The following is a 12,291-nucleotide window of genomic DNA, read 5'->3' on the forward strand; positions in this document are numbered from 1 at the left end:
ACCCCCAAGATGTCTGCAGATATTACTAGTATTCGCTGGAGTTTCATAATTTGCAGTGCATCAAACAACTCATTTCTACCTTATTTGTGATCGATGTCGTAAATTGTACGCTAAATCACCGTTTTAAACGATAAACTTTAATCCAGAAGTTTCGAGAGATTAATTGTAGGTCAACTCTCACTTCATGTTTACATGAGTTGAGCTGAATAGTAAACGATTACTCGTAGGTTTTGAAACAAGAAAACTGGCACTCTTTAAACTTACGAAACCAGACATTAAATAAACAGAGTGAAATTTTTTGTAAGATTGCTACGACGGGTAGACCAGCACTTCCAATTGTGCAAGTTTTCATGGTTGTGATAGTGTGATCTTATAATTAAATTTGCGCTCTGTGGGAATATTTCAAAGGAAATCGACAAGCTAGTCGAATGGAACACACGATCGAATAGTTGATCGCGACCTCAAGAGTTCAAAAGAATTCGGCATTTATTTGAAAGACAAGCAAGCATTCAGAAATCCGACAAAAAACCGCAGATACACATCAGAAATTAAAGTCAGCCTGAAGATAGTTGCAAGTACAATTACGTCCTTTGAAAAATTTGCGTGCTAAGATCTGGTGAACGCCCTGGCTTCATGGCATACAAGAACGAAAGCTTTGGTACATTTTTCCAGCTTTAACCAAAATAATACCAATTGTCTTCGGCGATAAATCATTCGGCGTGCTTTCCTCGCGGTCGCAGTCGAACAAACAGACGAAACGGCCAAAAACGACCGCTCTGTTAGACAACAGCAAATTTGAACAGTCTGCATTATTTCTTGTAATGTCTGAAGTAGGCAGAAATGACTAAATATGGTAGTGTGGTTGTAACGCCGAGTCAACCCATATTTATGGCACTCACAAAAGCGTTATCTGACTGTTCTGTTTTAAAGATTCCATCAACCCGATCAAAAACTAGCTCAAAAATATTGACTATGTTAAGGTTGTTTGTCTATAGCGGAGTTTAAAAGGTCTTATGCCACAAATAGCAAGACAAATACTCATACGAGAGAATGTAACACTAGTGGTGGTCGTAAAGATTTTGCAGAATGGAATTCTGCATTCATTTATAAGGAATAATTACCAAACACGTTTAGCTGCATTTATGCAAAAAAAGATTGAATAGGGAGGTAGCTGTACTCACCGATATTTACAAGTCGAATGTTCTCGCTCTCGATAAACTTGAGTGCTATGGAAATGTTCTCCATTTTTTGAGGTCTAAACGATGGCTTCTTGTTGTATTTAGCGATTTTCTTGTGCGAGAGGACCTGCAGTAAGGCTATAAGCTTTAACCCGTCGGCTAAGTCTGTTTCCAGATTGTAAATGTATTTGTTAACACACTTCAGATGTTCGTTGCACCATCTTGTGAACGTGTTTTGTTGAATCTTTTTCCACTCGGCATCCGAGGCCGTGGGATCTGTATCGGGCATTTTGGTGTCGATCTACAAGGATAATAAAAGTGTCAACTTATGAGAGACAACTACAAGCTACCTTAGTCGCTTTGTAGTTGGAAGCTTCAAGAAAAGACGCCCCGAGCCCGCCAATCGACGGGAATATATGGATCGTCCAACCTGTCTTCTGTAGTCAGGCCGCGACCAATCAAATAGTTTTTGAATTATTCATGTTTATACTTCATACATAAAGCTGATGGACAGAGAAACATAATAAGGCGTCAAGTGTGTGATTCTTACATCCATTTTTGTTGACTTGATCCCTAGAGGTTTAGAGAGGGATGTTAATCTTCTTGCGCTCGACACGCACCAATCTGTTCAGCCCGAATAGTTCTCACACTATTTTGTGCCAATGCACCCCTTTGACACAGGAACCGCTCCGTTAAACTGAATGCCGAATATTTTGGGATCTCGCTCTCCTATAGGACATCCTTATCAAGAAAAAATGCACTGAAAGCCAATAAAAATCCAACATAGAGGAAAGGCGTGTAAGTTGTCACGAACAATAAGACTGCCGCAATTTGATCGCCTGGTAAACAAAAGTTGCTTCTCAAGAGGGCAGATTTGAGTCTGGGATATTTGTCACGCAACGCTCGATGAGAAATGTTGTGTCTTACCAACTTTCTGGTATCGCTTGGCAACATTTGTAATCCTTTTCACTTCGTTTTCTCGTGTAATTTTCACTCTGTTGTAACAAAAACAATCTTGTCAACAAACGTCAAGTTTGTTTATCTCTGTTACCGCAACGCCATCACACTCAATCATCACAGGAGAAATCGTGACTGAAAGACACTGCTGTTTCAAAACATTGATTAATCGACAAATGTTTTATTCATTTTGAAATCAAAGCATATAGAGATGACAAATATGAAGTATTATTTCACGGAGAAAAAAAATTAAGAGATTGCGACCAAAATATACGCTGGCTCAAAGGACAGATTCTAAAGATGTAAAGTGAAGACCCCTTGTGGCTTCCAACTGAATGAATTATTTCCATCTTTTCAATCTTACTGGTGGAGAGTTTGGTTTTGCACGGAAACGGCGTCGATTTTTCACCAATTTAGAAGAGCATGTAATTTAAAATATCATCGGAACTGAAATTAGGAACACATTAGTAATTGCATTTAACTCGTGACTTGAAAAAGAAACAGATCTGCAGAAGTATTGCGTGACATGAATGCCTTTTGTTCTTAACGAGAGTTCAATGGGTCACGCGACCATTTCAGCTGAGGGAAGCTCTTACGTATCATGTTTCATCACATACTATTGCTAAAATTTCAACTATCAGGAAGAGCCATGTACCTATGTTAGTGCGTCACAATTTTGGGAGAAAGCTTACTTCATGTGATTAACATAATATTTATCAATCAGATGTACATATTTTGGTTGAACGATCCCAAAGGAACGATAAAAGCTTATTAACTTTAAAAATCACTTCACACTCAACGTTCTTTTCTATTTAAGTACAATTTTACGTGATGCTTAAAAAATTTTCAGGAAGACTGTTATTTTTATAGTGTTTAAGGACACAGGAATAACCTTTTTCCGGATTTTAATCCCTGCAATTGGTAATTTTTTTGAATTGTTTTTGTTAGGTTTGCTAAGGAAATTCTTTTTTTACGAATTCGAAGAATTTCTATAATTTTGGACATTTTTTCTTAAATTGACGATAATTTTTAGCCTTTTAGGTACTTAACATTGTAGACAAATTAATTATAAAGTCGATTGAGGGTCATTTTTTGAGTTGTGCGAAAGTGCCTTCGTTATTAAATGAGACAACACTTTAGTTTGATAATACTGAAAAAAATGTTAGAGTAACTGATGAACGAAAAAGGTACCAGGATGGCCAGGAATGGACGAGATTGAAACGGATTGCTAATAATATCCTTGAAAAATTTAGAGAAAAATTTTCACGAACCATCTACAATGACGTAGCCTCATAACAACGGAAATCGCGTTTCGAGTGCGTTTTGCAACATAGTTTATCTTCGTCATCCCAATTATCGCTTATCCAAAACTAAACTACCACCTCGCCAACGCAGATCATACAAGGTTTGCGAAATGCGACCACATCTTTCCACACCATAGCAAAGCAACTTGACCTTTGTGACCTTGAAAAGAAAGGACGTGATGAGGAATTCAAAATATGGAAATGATCGGCCCCTCCTTCGTAGTTTCGGTAGGGGCGTTTTTCCCAATCCGTTAAAACAACGAAACGAATTTTCGAGAACATGTCTCAACAACCGATCATAATTTGTTCTTTTACGGAAGTTGAAATCATTTTGCGGAAAGAGGCGAATAATAATAATAAATACCACGAATATTTTACAAACCGCTCCGGGATTTGATATCACACAAGATAAAATTAATACGGTGACATTTTCAGGGAACTTCAGTGAATTTTAATTTTTCGGGTGTCAAACCTCTCTTTTTTTTTTTAAATTGTGCAAAAATTCCCCCAGGTGAAAAACAGGAAACAAGACTTGAATCGAAAATTAATTTGACATGGAGTTGTGTTTATTATCATAATAATTTCATACCCAGATGCTTCTAAATGGTGCAGGCCCATGCCGGTAAGATCCAGAAAATTCGTAAATCATCTCTTGAATATATTGAAAAATATGTACTCTATCAATTCCAGTTTAATATTGTGGGATGCAGCCCGCCCGAAAACACCTTAAAATACCCACAGACTTTCCATATCACTTTAATGAATAAACCTTTTGTAATTTTTGTAATACAGCAGAACAGTGAAATAGCTCATAACCGATCATACGAAGTGTTAGAGGCAGCCATGATATAGGCTTATGTCGCTTATAGAATGACTGACGTTTCGATAATTAAATTACAGCGGAAACATTATACGAACAAAAGCTTATTTTCGTCCGACATTCACAATTGAGTCACGCAGCCAATGAAATTGCCGCAAAACTAACCCATCACTTCCACGATACAGACTTACAAGACCTTACAGCATTGATGTACTCAACTGACAAACAGTTTCTTACTATACTCGTGTGATTACTTTCTTTTTGCTGACTATGTCATCTAAACGTTAGTCAACAACAACCACTTTTTTTAATATACAAATTTTTGTCTTAATAACTGATTGATTGCAATTTTTCTAACCTGGATTCCGATCAACTGAAGCTTCCGAACGTTGTAAGGCGCCATGAACTCATGAATATGCCACTGTAGAAATCCTAACATCATAATCATTAATATAACTAAAATTATTACGCATTTTCAGGACAAGCACGATATTGTTTATTCCTTGTTTCAAACCATTTACAGAACATGCGTTATACTCCGAGACCAATTGCTTTTTTTTTTTTTGCTTTTTGGGGCCCATTTCAAGAATCGTGAGGACGCGTACGATCCTATCTCTGCTTTTGAAAACTACTAAATAAGAGAAAAAGTCGAATGCTTAGGAATAGAGATGGGGTGGGGTGAGGTGGAGATGGAAGGGGAGTGTTATTGGTCTCGTACATTGTAACCTAGGAGTGTCACGCAACTCGCGAGGTAATTATTAAAGCGTGACACACAAGGAGCACAAAGAAGACCTAATAAATTGCAACAGAAACTGAAAACTCAAATGAACATCGTTTGTCTAGAAAGTTCCAACAGGAATATACGAGTGCTACTTGGACAAATGATCACTCAGAAAATATTGAGCCAGGTTTCAAACGATAATTAGTTGCAAAAATTACGGATTGATAGAGGCACACAACTGTCAGGAAATAAGATTACTCACTATTGATCAAATGACTCTCTTTGGATTGCCAGGAAATTGCGCCAAATGCAGCCAGTGTAGAATTTGGAGCAGGGAATATTTTTTCTATTAAAAATGAAAACATCGCTGAAAAGACCCAGAGAAGATCAACTCTGTCAGAGAACGTTTCTTTAATGCATCAACTGATCCTCGAGCCAGCGTTTGAGTGCTAGGTCAATTTAACCCACAAGTTTGACAAGTTTCCCTTCGGTTAGATTTCCCCGGCTGTGTTTAAATGGAGGAATAAGAAAAAAATTACCTTGAAAACCCGACTTTCCTAAAAAATTTGGAGATAGACTTATCAAGCACAAACTGGAATTTGAATAAACAGACTAAATTTCCTGATGTTTAAGACAGGAACTCGCGGAGGGCCTTTACAGGAAATTATAAACGGCTGAATTAAATTCTAATTTTGCAAGTTTGTATTTGAATTCAATTGTCGTCTTCAACTCATCTCAGCGAATTCATACAGCAAACAATATTACCTTGCCAGGAGCTTTATTTGAGGAAAGCTCGTCAGCGTGAATGCGACTGAAATTTGGTTTGAAGGACATGTTTACATTAACATAACAAACACCGGCCGAGTAATACTACGTTCACTACGGTCGAACAGTTCTCCTAAGATAGAGATCATTAGAAACTTTATATTTCAAACTTCTTTCAAAAGCAAAGTTACCTGACATGTTAGACGCCTTTTCTGAGGTCCAAAGTAACTGCTTTGTCGGAAATAAACGAGAAATCATTTCGTGGGCCTGATAGATCATTAACCTGAATACAAACTTGTTAAAATTCTACCTGACCGATATTTCATCAACCTCTTGAGTTTGTAAGATGAAAATAGACATTCTCCTTTCTGTTTGCCGTACACATCCTTTTACATAAGTTCTGAGAATTTAGTTCCAAATCAAAACGTTATTCAAGCTTTGATAATTTATTCTGTCTACTGCTTTATTTATCGCAATGGAGAAGAGATGTTTGAATTACAATTTATTCAAGCCACGAATCAAATTGGTCTCTGACTTGTATCTATTTTCGCTACTATTAATTTACTCTAATGTTTATATCGGCCGGAAATAGAAAACACGCTGATCTTTAAATTGAATTAAATTTTGCAAGCCTTGTCAAAGGATTTCGACGATTTGTGTTGGGAAAACTAGACGCGATACAGGTGTCAATCTCTCCCTGTAATGTCGAGTTCCTGTACCTCTACAGATATTCTCTCCTATAAATTGATATTCTAACTTGCAATGCTGTATTCTCTTCAAACTTGTAGCATAGTCTCAAGGGTCTGTTTTCACACAGATTATAATAACAGAGCGGGTAGTCAGGTGTAACGTTGTCATTGCTGCGTCTGAGGGTGAACGAGTGGAGACTCAGTTAGAACTTGGAGGCCTAATCCCCTCCTTCCCTCTTCGAAGACATTTCTTTCTCTCCCTAGTCTCCCTCTACTTTGAGTATTCAAGATGGCGGTCACCTACTTTAGGGGGTAGTACTTAGGAGTCGCTTTAGGACCGCGTTTGGCCGCCAAAACACCCTTGTTCTGTAGATCATAACCAAGTTTGACAAAAATGTCTCTTCCATATGAATTAAGAATCGTGCATCGTGCGTAAAAAAAAGAAGGGAAAGAGAGAACTTGTGGGAATATACAGTACATTTTTTTCCCCAAATTTTCAATGACAAGCACCTCGACAGACATTTGCAGAACCTTTAACTCGAAACTGTTCACCCCATCCAGCAAAAGGGTCGCGTTTACGCTCAGTGAGGGGATAGCCCCTTCCCCGGCTATTTAGTCTAGGAATTCTGCATGAAGGTGAACTTGACCTTCCGTGTAAATTTTCGAATTCCAGCACAGCATGTTAATCACAGTTGAATTAATCAATGAATGATATAAAGAGATTATTTTACGACGGCGATCTCAGTAAAGATTTAAAAAATCGCTGGTGCGAGATCGCCGATAATGATGTCATAGACGCCATCTTGTTTCTAAGGTCTTTCATTTGGTCACAAAGAGGGAAACTGGGAACGTGATTCTTTGAACTCCTGGGCAAGGTTAAAATATTAGACCTCGACACTGAAGCGATCAGGCTTAAAATCTTTTTTGAACCTGAATATTGAGCTTTTTTTGAGACTTCGAAGGAAGAGTTTTCAGTAAAGTCAAGGAAATAATTATTTTCATGTTACGTGATTCGGATCGGCAAGGGCATTCGCCAATATACCATCAATTCAGTATCTAATTAAAAAGTCATCCCTTGCATGAATTTAATAAGTTTCAGCGCACACGCTGATACACAAAATCCATACAGTTGGTGTTGTATTTGTTTTTTTTATAGATTAACATTCTTCCTCATGTACATGGCAGTGAATACAGAATGAAAAAATATTTATAACCCCTTAACCCGAAATCCAGTACGCTAGTCGCGGAAACACCTGCTGAGCGTTGAAATACTAGTGAAAACTGTTTGTGTTTTCATGAACTTTTTTTTATGACTACGTGATTTATGAAATCTTTACAGAAATTAGAGAAAATTTTATGTCAGAAAGTTCTAGTCTCGTTGTTTAATGCGCGAGTTTTTAGGATGATGTTTGCTTTGAGGAACGCACCATCCGTAAGAATAACAATATTCGTTGCATTTATTAAACTTTTTCAGGCTCCCAGCCAGTTGTGAGAGCAAAACAGAGGGTGAGCGACAAACCGCAGATGGCGTTCTTTGCTCCAATATCACCAAAATAGGGCGTTTTTATATTTGCTCTGATGGTTTGTTTTGTTGTTAATCCTCGATTAAGATTGATTAGAATACACTCTTAATAATTGAATCATTTAACAAAGAAGTTGAGCATTTCGTAAGGATCACTTTCTTGGCGTGAGAGTATGCAATTATATTGTGCATGGGAAATAACCTTAGACGTCAAAAAAAGATCCAACGAAAAATCTGGATTAAATTTCTTGACATCTGGTTCAATCAGAAAGTGTCCTTGGGAAAAAAAAAACTTATCATGACCAGCTCCTATGACATATGGAAGAGTCAAATGATGATCGAATAAAAGGCAAAGCGAAGTTTTACTTCGTTGACTGATATGATAGACTATGCTCACGTAAGGAGTGCTGCATGGCTTCTAAAGGGCACAAATACGAAGGAAAGTAATTATAGGTCGCTTGAAATAGCTAGTTCCACTTTCCCTCTGATAAACGCTTTCCCGTGAGAAAAGCACTTAGGTAGACATCGCTCTCTTTCATAATTAGGCCCCTGAGTTTAATTAAAATTGCGACGCAGGAAGGAACTACGTAAACGACATCAAACATGGAGGGGCTGATAGCTTTTGCAATCGCTAGGAACGCACTAGAACGTGGCTACGACGAAACTAATCGTCACCAGCTTTCCTTGCCGTCATCGAGAACTTTACAGTGGAACTGGCACAATTGCGCCCACTTAAAGATAGCTTTCATATCGCTATGGCACTTTGGCTGAGCGTTGCGTGACAAAACGTGACAACCTTTTGCGCTAGGATGTCCAAAGTATAGCTTTAGATCTCATTCCTCAAGGTTGCTCATAAAACGGGGTTGTGGTTTTACAGTGGGTTTTTTTTTGTTTTGGTTACAGTTTTGTTGCGTGACAAGATCAAACAACGGCTTCTAAAGAGTTTACCGTCCGACGAGGTCTACTTCAGACCAAGCAAGTGTTATGTCAAAATCACTTTTACAACAGCGTGTTTAAAAGGGATCCAGAAGAGGATCTTCAGACATTTTTCCTTTAATTTTGTCTCCCTCTGCAAAGAATCTGTTCCCAAATGATGCTAAAAATGCATGGACTTTAAATATAGAATTTAAAATCTTTTGCTTTGGGCCACACCGCTCAATCGTCACAAGCATTTGTTGCCCAAACAAATTTTATTGTTAAATTTGTTTTAGAAAAGTTTCATTGTTTGTTCGTTAAATTCCTGTTTAGCATTACAAAGGTTCAAGGACAGGTTGGGAAGATAAGTCAAACAAAGTGACCGAAAAATCAGCATGGATGTCTCGGTATCAATTCAATCAGTTTACACCCATGACAACTTCAGTATTCATAAATGAACGGGCAAGTTTAGCCACTGGACGATAACTTGACTGTACAATTCTGTCCTCAGAGAATTCTTAGTGTGAATTTTTCGGGACGAATGACAAAAAATTGTGTGAAAGAGGTTAATCCCACTTCCTACATGTGTTGCTACGCAATGAATAAGTTTAGCTTCCAAAGTCTAATGTCAATACCTAAATAGAACTTGAAAACCTGCCTCTAGAGGGATCCAAAGAATGTAACGACACGCAATTCGGTGTAAAGGAAACTCTCTGAGTTTGACCTACGATCGGGAATTAAATGATTACTTGGCCTATTGGTGATCATTGATGTTCTAAATCATTACAGATTCATTCATTTTCTTCTTTCCTTTCAATAATTCAAACTTAGTTGAATTTCCGTGTCCGTTAATGTCTATCCAGTTTTTGCGTCAATCAAAAATGTACCACTTTTACAGTAATTCGGCACTCTCTCTTCCAATTATCATGAAACCCTTTTAGACTATCAGGTCAAATGTGAAGAATTATCATACCTTTTATTCGTTTGATAATTCCGATATTTACCGATCGGCAAGTCAAACAAACGCGGAATTTTCTTTTCAAACTTAGCGCACATATGCTGTTATCTGATTCCCCTACCTGATCGTCTAGGTCTCTGTCGCTGTACAGATACGAAGCAGAAGTTTCCTGGCTGTATTCTTCATACTGCTCGTATCTTTCATCCCTCCATCCACCGGAGGCAGCCGACCCATATCTTGCGTAGCCCTCGTAACTCTGCTTTCGTGAAGAATTTGAGCTATTGTAGCTCTTTCTGTCATATCCGTTTTCTGTGTCTCTCGACATGTTGTCTCCGTCGGCGTCCAAATTCTCCCAGCTTTGAATCTTTTTTGCTATCCTACCCCGCCCTACAGGATTCACTGGGTTCCAGCTATCAACATAAGACACCCGAGCCTTGACGTTATCAAAATCTCCCGTGTCTACATCCCTGAGGCTTTTTGACCTAGATATGGTCTCAGTCTCTTCTCGTTCATTGAGGTATTTTAAGCTCTGGGATCGACCACGGAATCCCGACGATATTTCTCGGTCTCCTTCGTCATCGGAGACATTTACTCGGCTAATTTTGGCTGGTTGTCGTGTAATGTTCTGATTCCGGTCGAGGACTGCATCATTCTCGAAAGTATAAGAGGCCATGCTGTAAAAAAAATAAGAAAAGGTTTAAGTTAGCATTCGAAAAGTAGTGAACGTCTTTTCAGGGACAGTGCAGATGGATACGAGAGGAAAACGTTCTACTTTCTGTGTACCAGATGTCATGATTCACTACCAACGATTGCTGTCTCTCATTACCAATCCGATCATGAAATTTCTGTGAACATGGCCAAAATCGCAACCAGGTTTCCGCGAAGAGGCGTATCGTTCAAGTAAGTCTAGACACAAAACTCTGAAAACGCTCATCCAAATGTTTGAATTTGAAAACGCTAGCTTTGGGTTTTTTAAAAGTGTGAACGGAAAACATTTTGAAAAGGAGCTTTCGAAAACGCCAACGTTATAATTCCCTTGCTCTTTTGGCGGAATAATCATGGTCTACTGAGTATGCTCAAAGATGCAGTTAAGGGTTTCTGTCGGCTGTGATCGTTGTCCGTAAACAATTCATTCATTCGTCCCAGTGTCGGACGCAATCTCTTTTTTTGTGCTTTTCCGTTTCAATACATTCGGCGTATTATAGATGATGTCCTCTATGCAACACTCGCATGTAAACTAATTGCGGTTTAAATGATTCAGGAGTATATCCAAGTTCACGACTCCTGTGACTTAATTAATGACTACACCTTTTCCTATAAACATCAGCCGACTCACTGGCTGATTATATGAGTTTGGGTAAGGAAAATAAATTAAACAGTTTTTTTTATTACATATCTCTTCGTTCATTCGGTCATATCTTGATTTAGAAAGCGTGGGAGTTAACAATTTTATTTACAGACCATTGAGACAGCTTTGAAACTCATTGCGATGGCCAATTTGCGTTATCAACTCAGTTGATAATACTAGATTGTAGAATCAGTTTGTTACCTGCTCTACACACAATGTACTTTAAAAAAAAATGTTTGATTGTTAAACAATAAGAAACTCGATAAGATTCAGTTGATAGTAGTGTAATGCAATAATCTGACAACAGTATTTTCTCCTCAAAAGACTCGTGTGGAAAAGAACAGCATGGATAGATCAGTATTGAAGAAGAGCCACATAAAAAAGGGGGAATTGTGAAGACTTTCATCGTGCTTTCATCTTCGAGTTTCCAATGACTGTTTAAAGCGGACGCCCCACCTATACTAAGCTTAAAAATTAAACCCGAAATTCAACGTTGAACTTGAATCGAGCTGCCATATAGGAGATTAAATTAACTATCTGCTCTTCCGCGACGCCCTTTAAAACCAAACTGGCTGAATTTGCTAATACGAGTGGAGTTCGCATTCCACGGAAAGGAAAAAAAAAAAGCAACAACACTAACCGACGCTAACATAACGCTCGGATAGCAGGTTATTATGCAACGAAAGTTCCTATTACTTCACCTGAAACTAAACCTTCGATTGGTAGAATTCAGTTTAAAACGTCTCTCCGCTATCATAAATAGCAAGAGGAGCTATGCAGCTGCAAAATGCATGGGTAAATTCTGGAAGATAAAGTCTCTCTGAGGAGAATTGAGGGTTGAAAGTCTCATAGAAAGTTTGTACCTACCTTTAGTAACTTAATTCGTGTTTACGCTTCGTTGCATCCGAGCTCCTCGAACGCCCAACATTGCTGAGTGCAGAAAAATTTGCCAATGATGAAATGCGAAAAAACGTGCGTTTAAAAGGTAAACAAAGCAGGCCTATTTTGGTAAATGACAGCCATATAATTTGTAAAACCACTAAACCCCACTCCAGGAACTCATGAAAGTGTGAACGGTAGGAAAACTCCAGAATTTTTCATATTGCATGTCAAT

At 38.2% G+C, this 12,291-nt stretch overlaps 1 protein-coding gene across 2 annotated transcripts in view; it reads right to left on the minus strand.

Annotated features, from left to right (window-relative positions):
- LOC113683703 (filamin-A) overlaps window positions 1-12,291 on the minus strand; it is a 33,323-nt gene extending 21,032 nt beyond the window's left edge. The window contains exons 1-3 of one of the 2 annotated variants that reach the window (XM_027200973.2): window positions 12,045-12,291; window positions 9,951-10,503; window positions 1,182-1,479 (exon numbers count right to left, since the gene is read on the minus strand). In XM_027200973.2, coding sequence (XP_027056774.2) covers window positions 1,182-1,479; window positions 9,951-10,502 — 850 coding nt within the window. In that variant the 5' untranslated portion in view covers window position 10,503; window positions 12,045-12,291. Of the gene's footprint in view, window positions 1-1,181; window positions 1,480-1,728; window positions 2,107-9,950; window positions 10,504-12,044 lie in introns of those variants that run through there. The other variant, XM_089207738.1, reaches the window with a different exon arrangement.

This window comes from Pocillopora damicornis, chromosome 5 (assembly GCF_964200805.1).
Source record: "Pocillopora damicornis chromosome 5, jaPocDami1.2, whole genome shotgun sequence".
Taxonomy (NCBI): Eukaryota; Metazoa; Cnidaria; class Anthozoa; order Scleractinia; family Pocilloporidae; genus Pocillopora; species Pocillopora damicornis.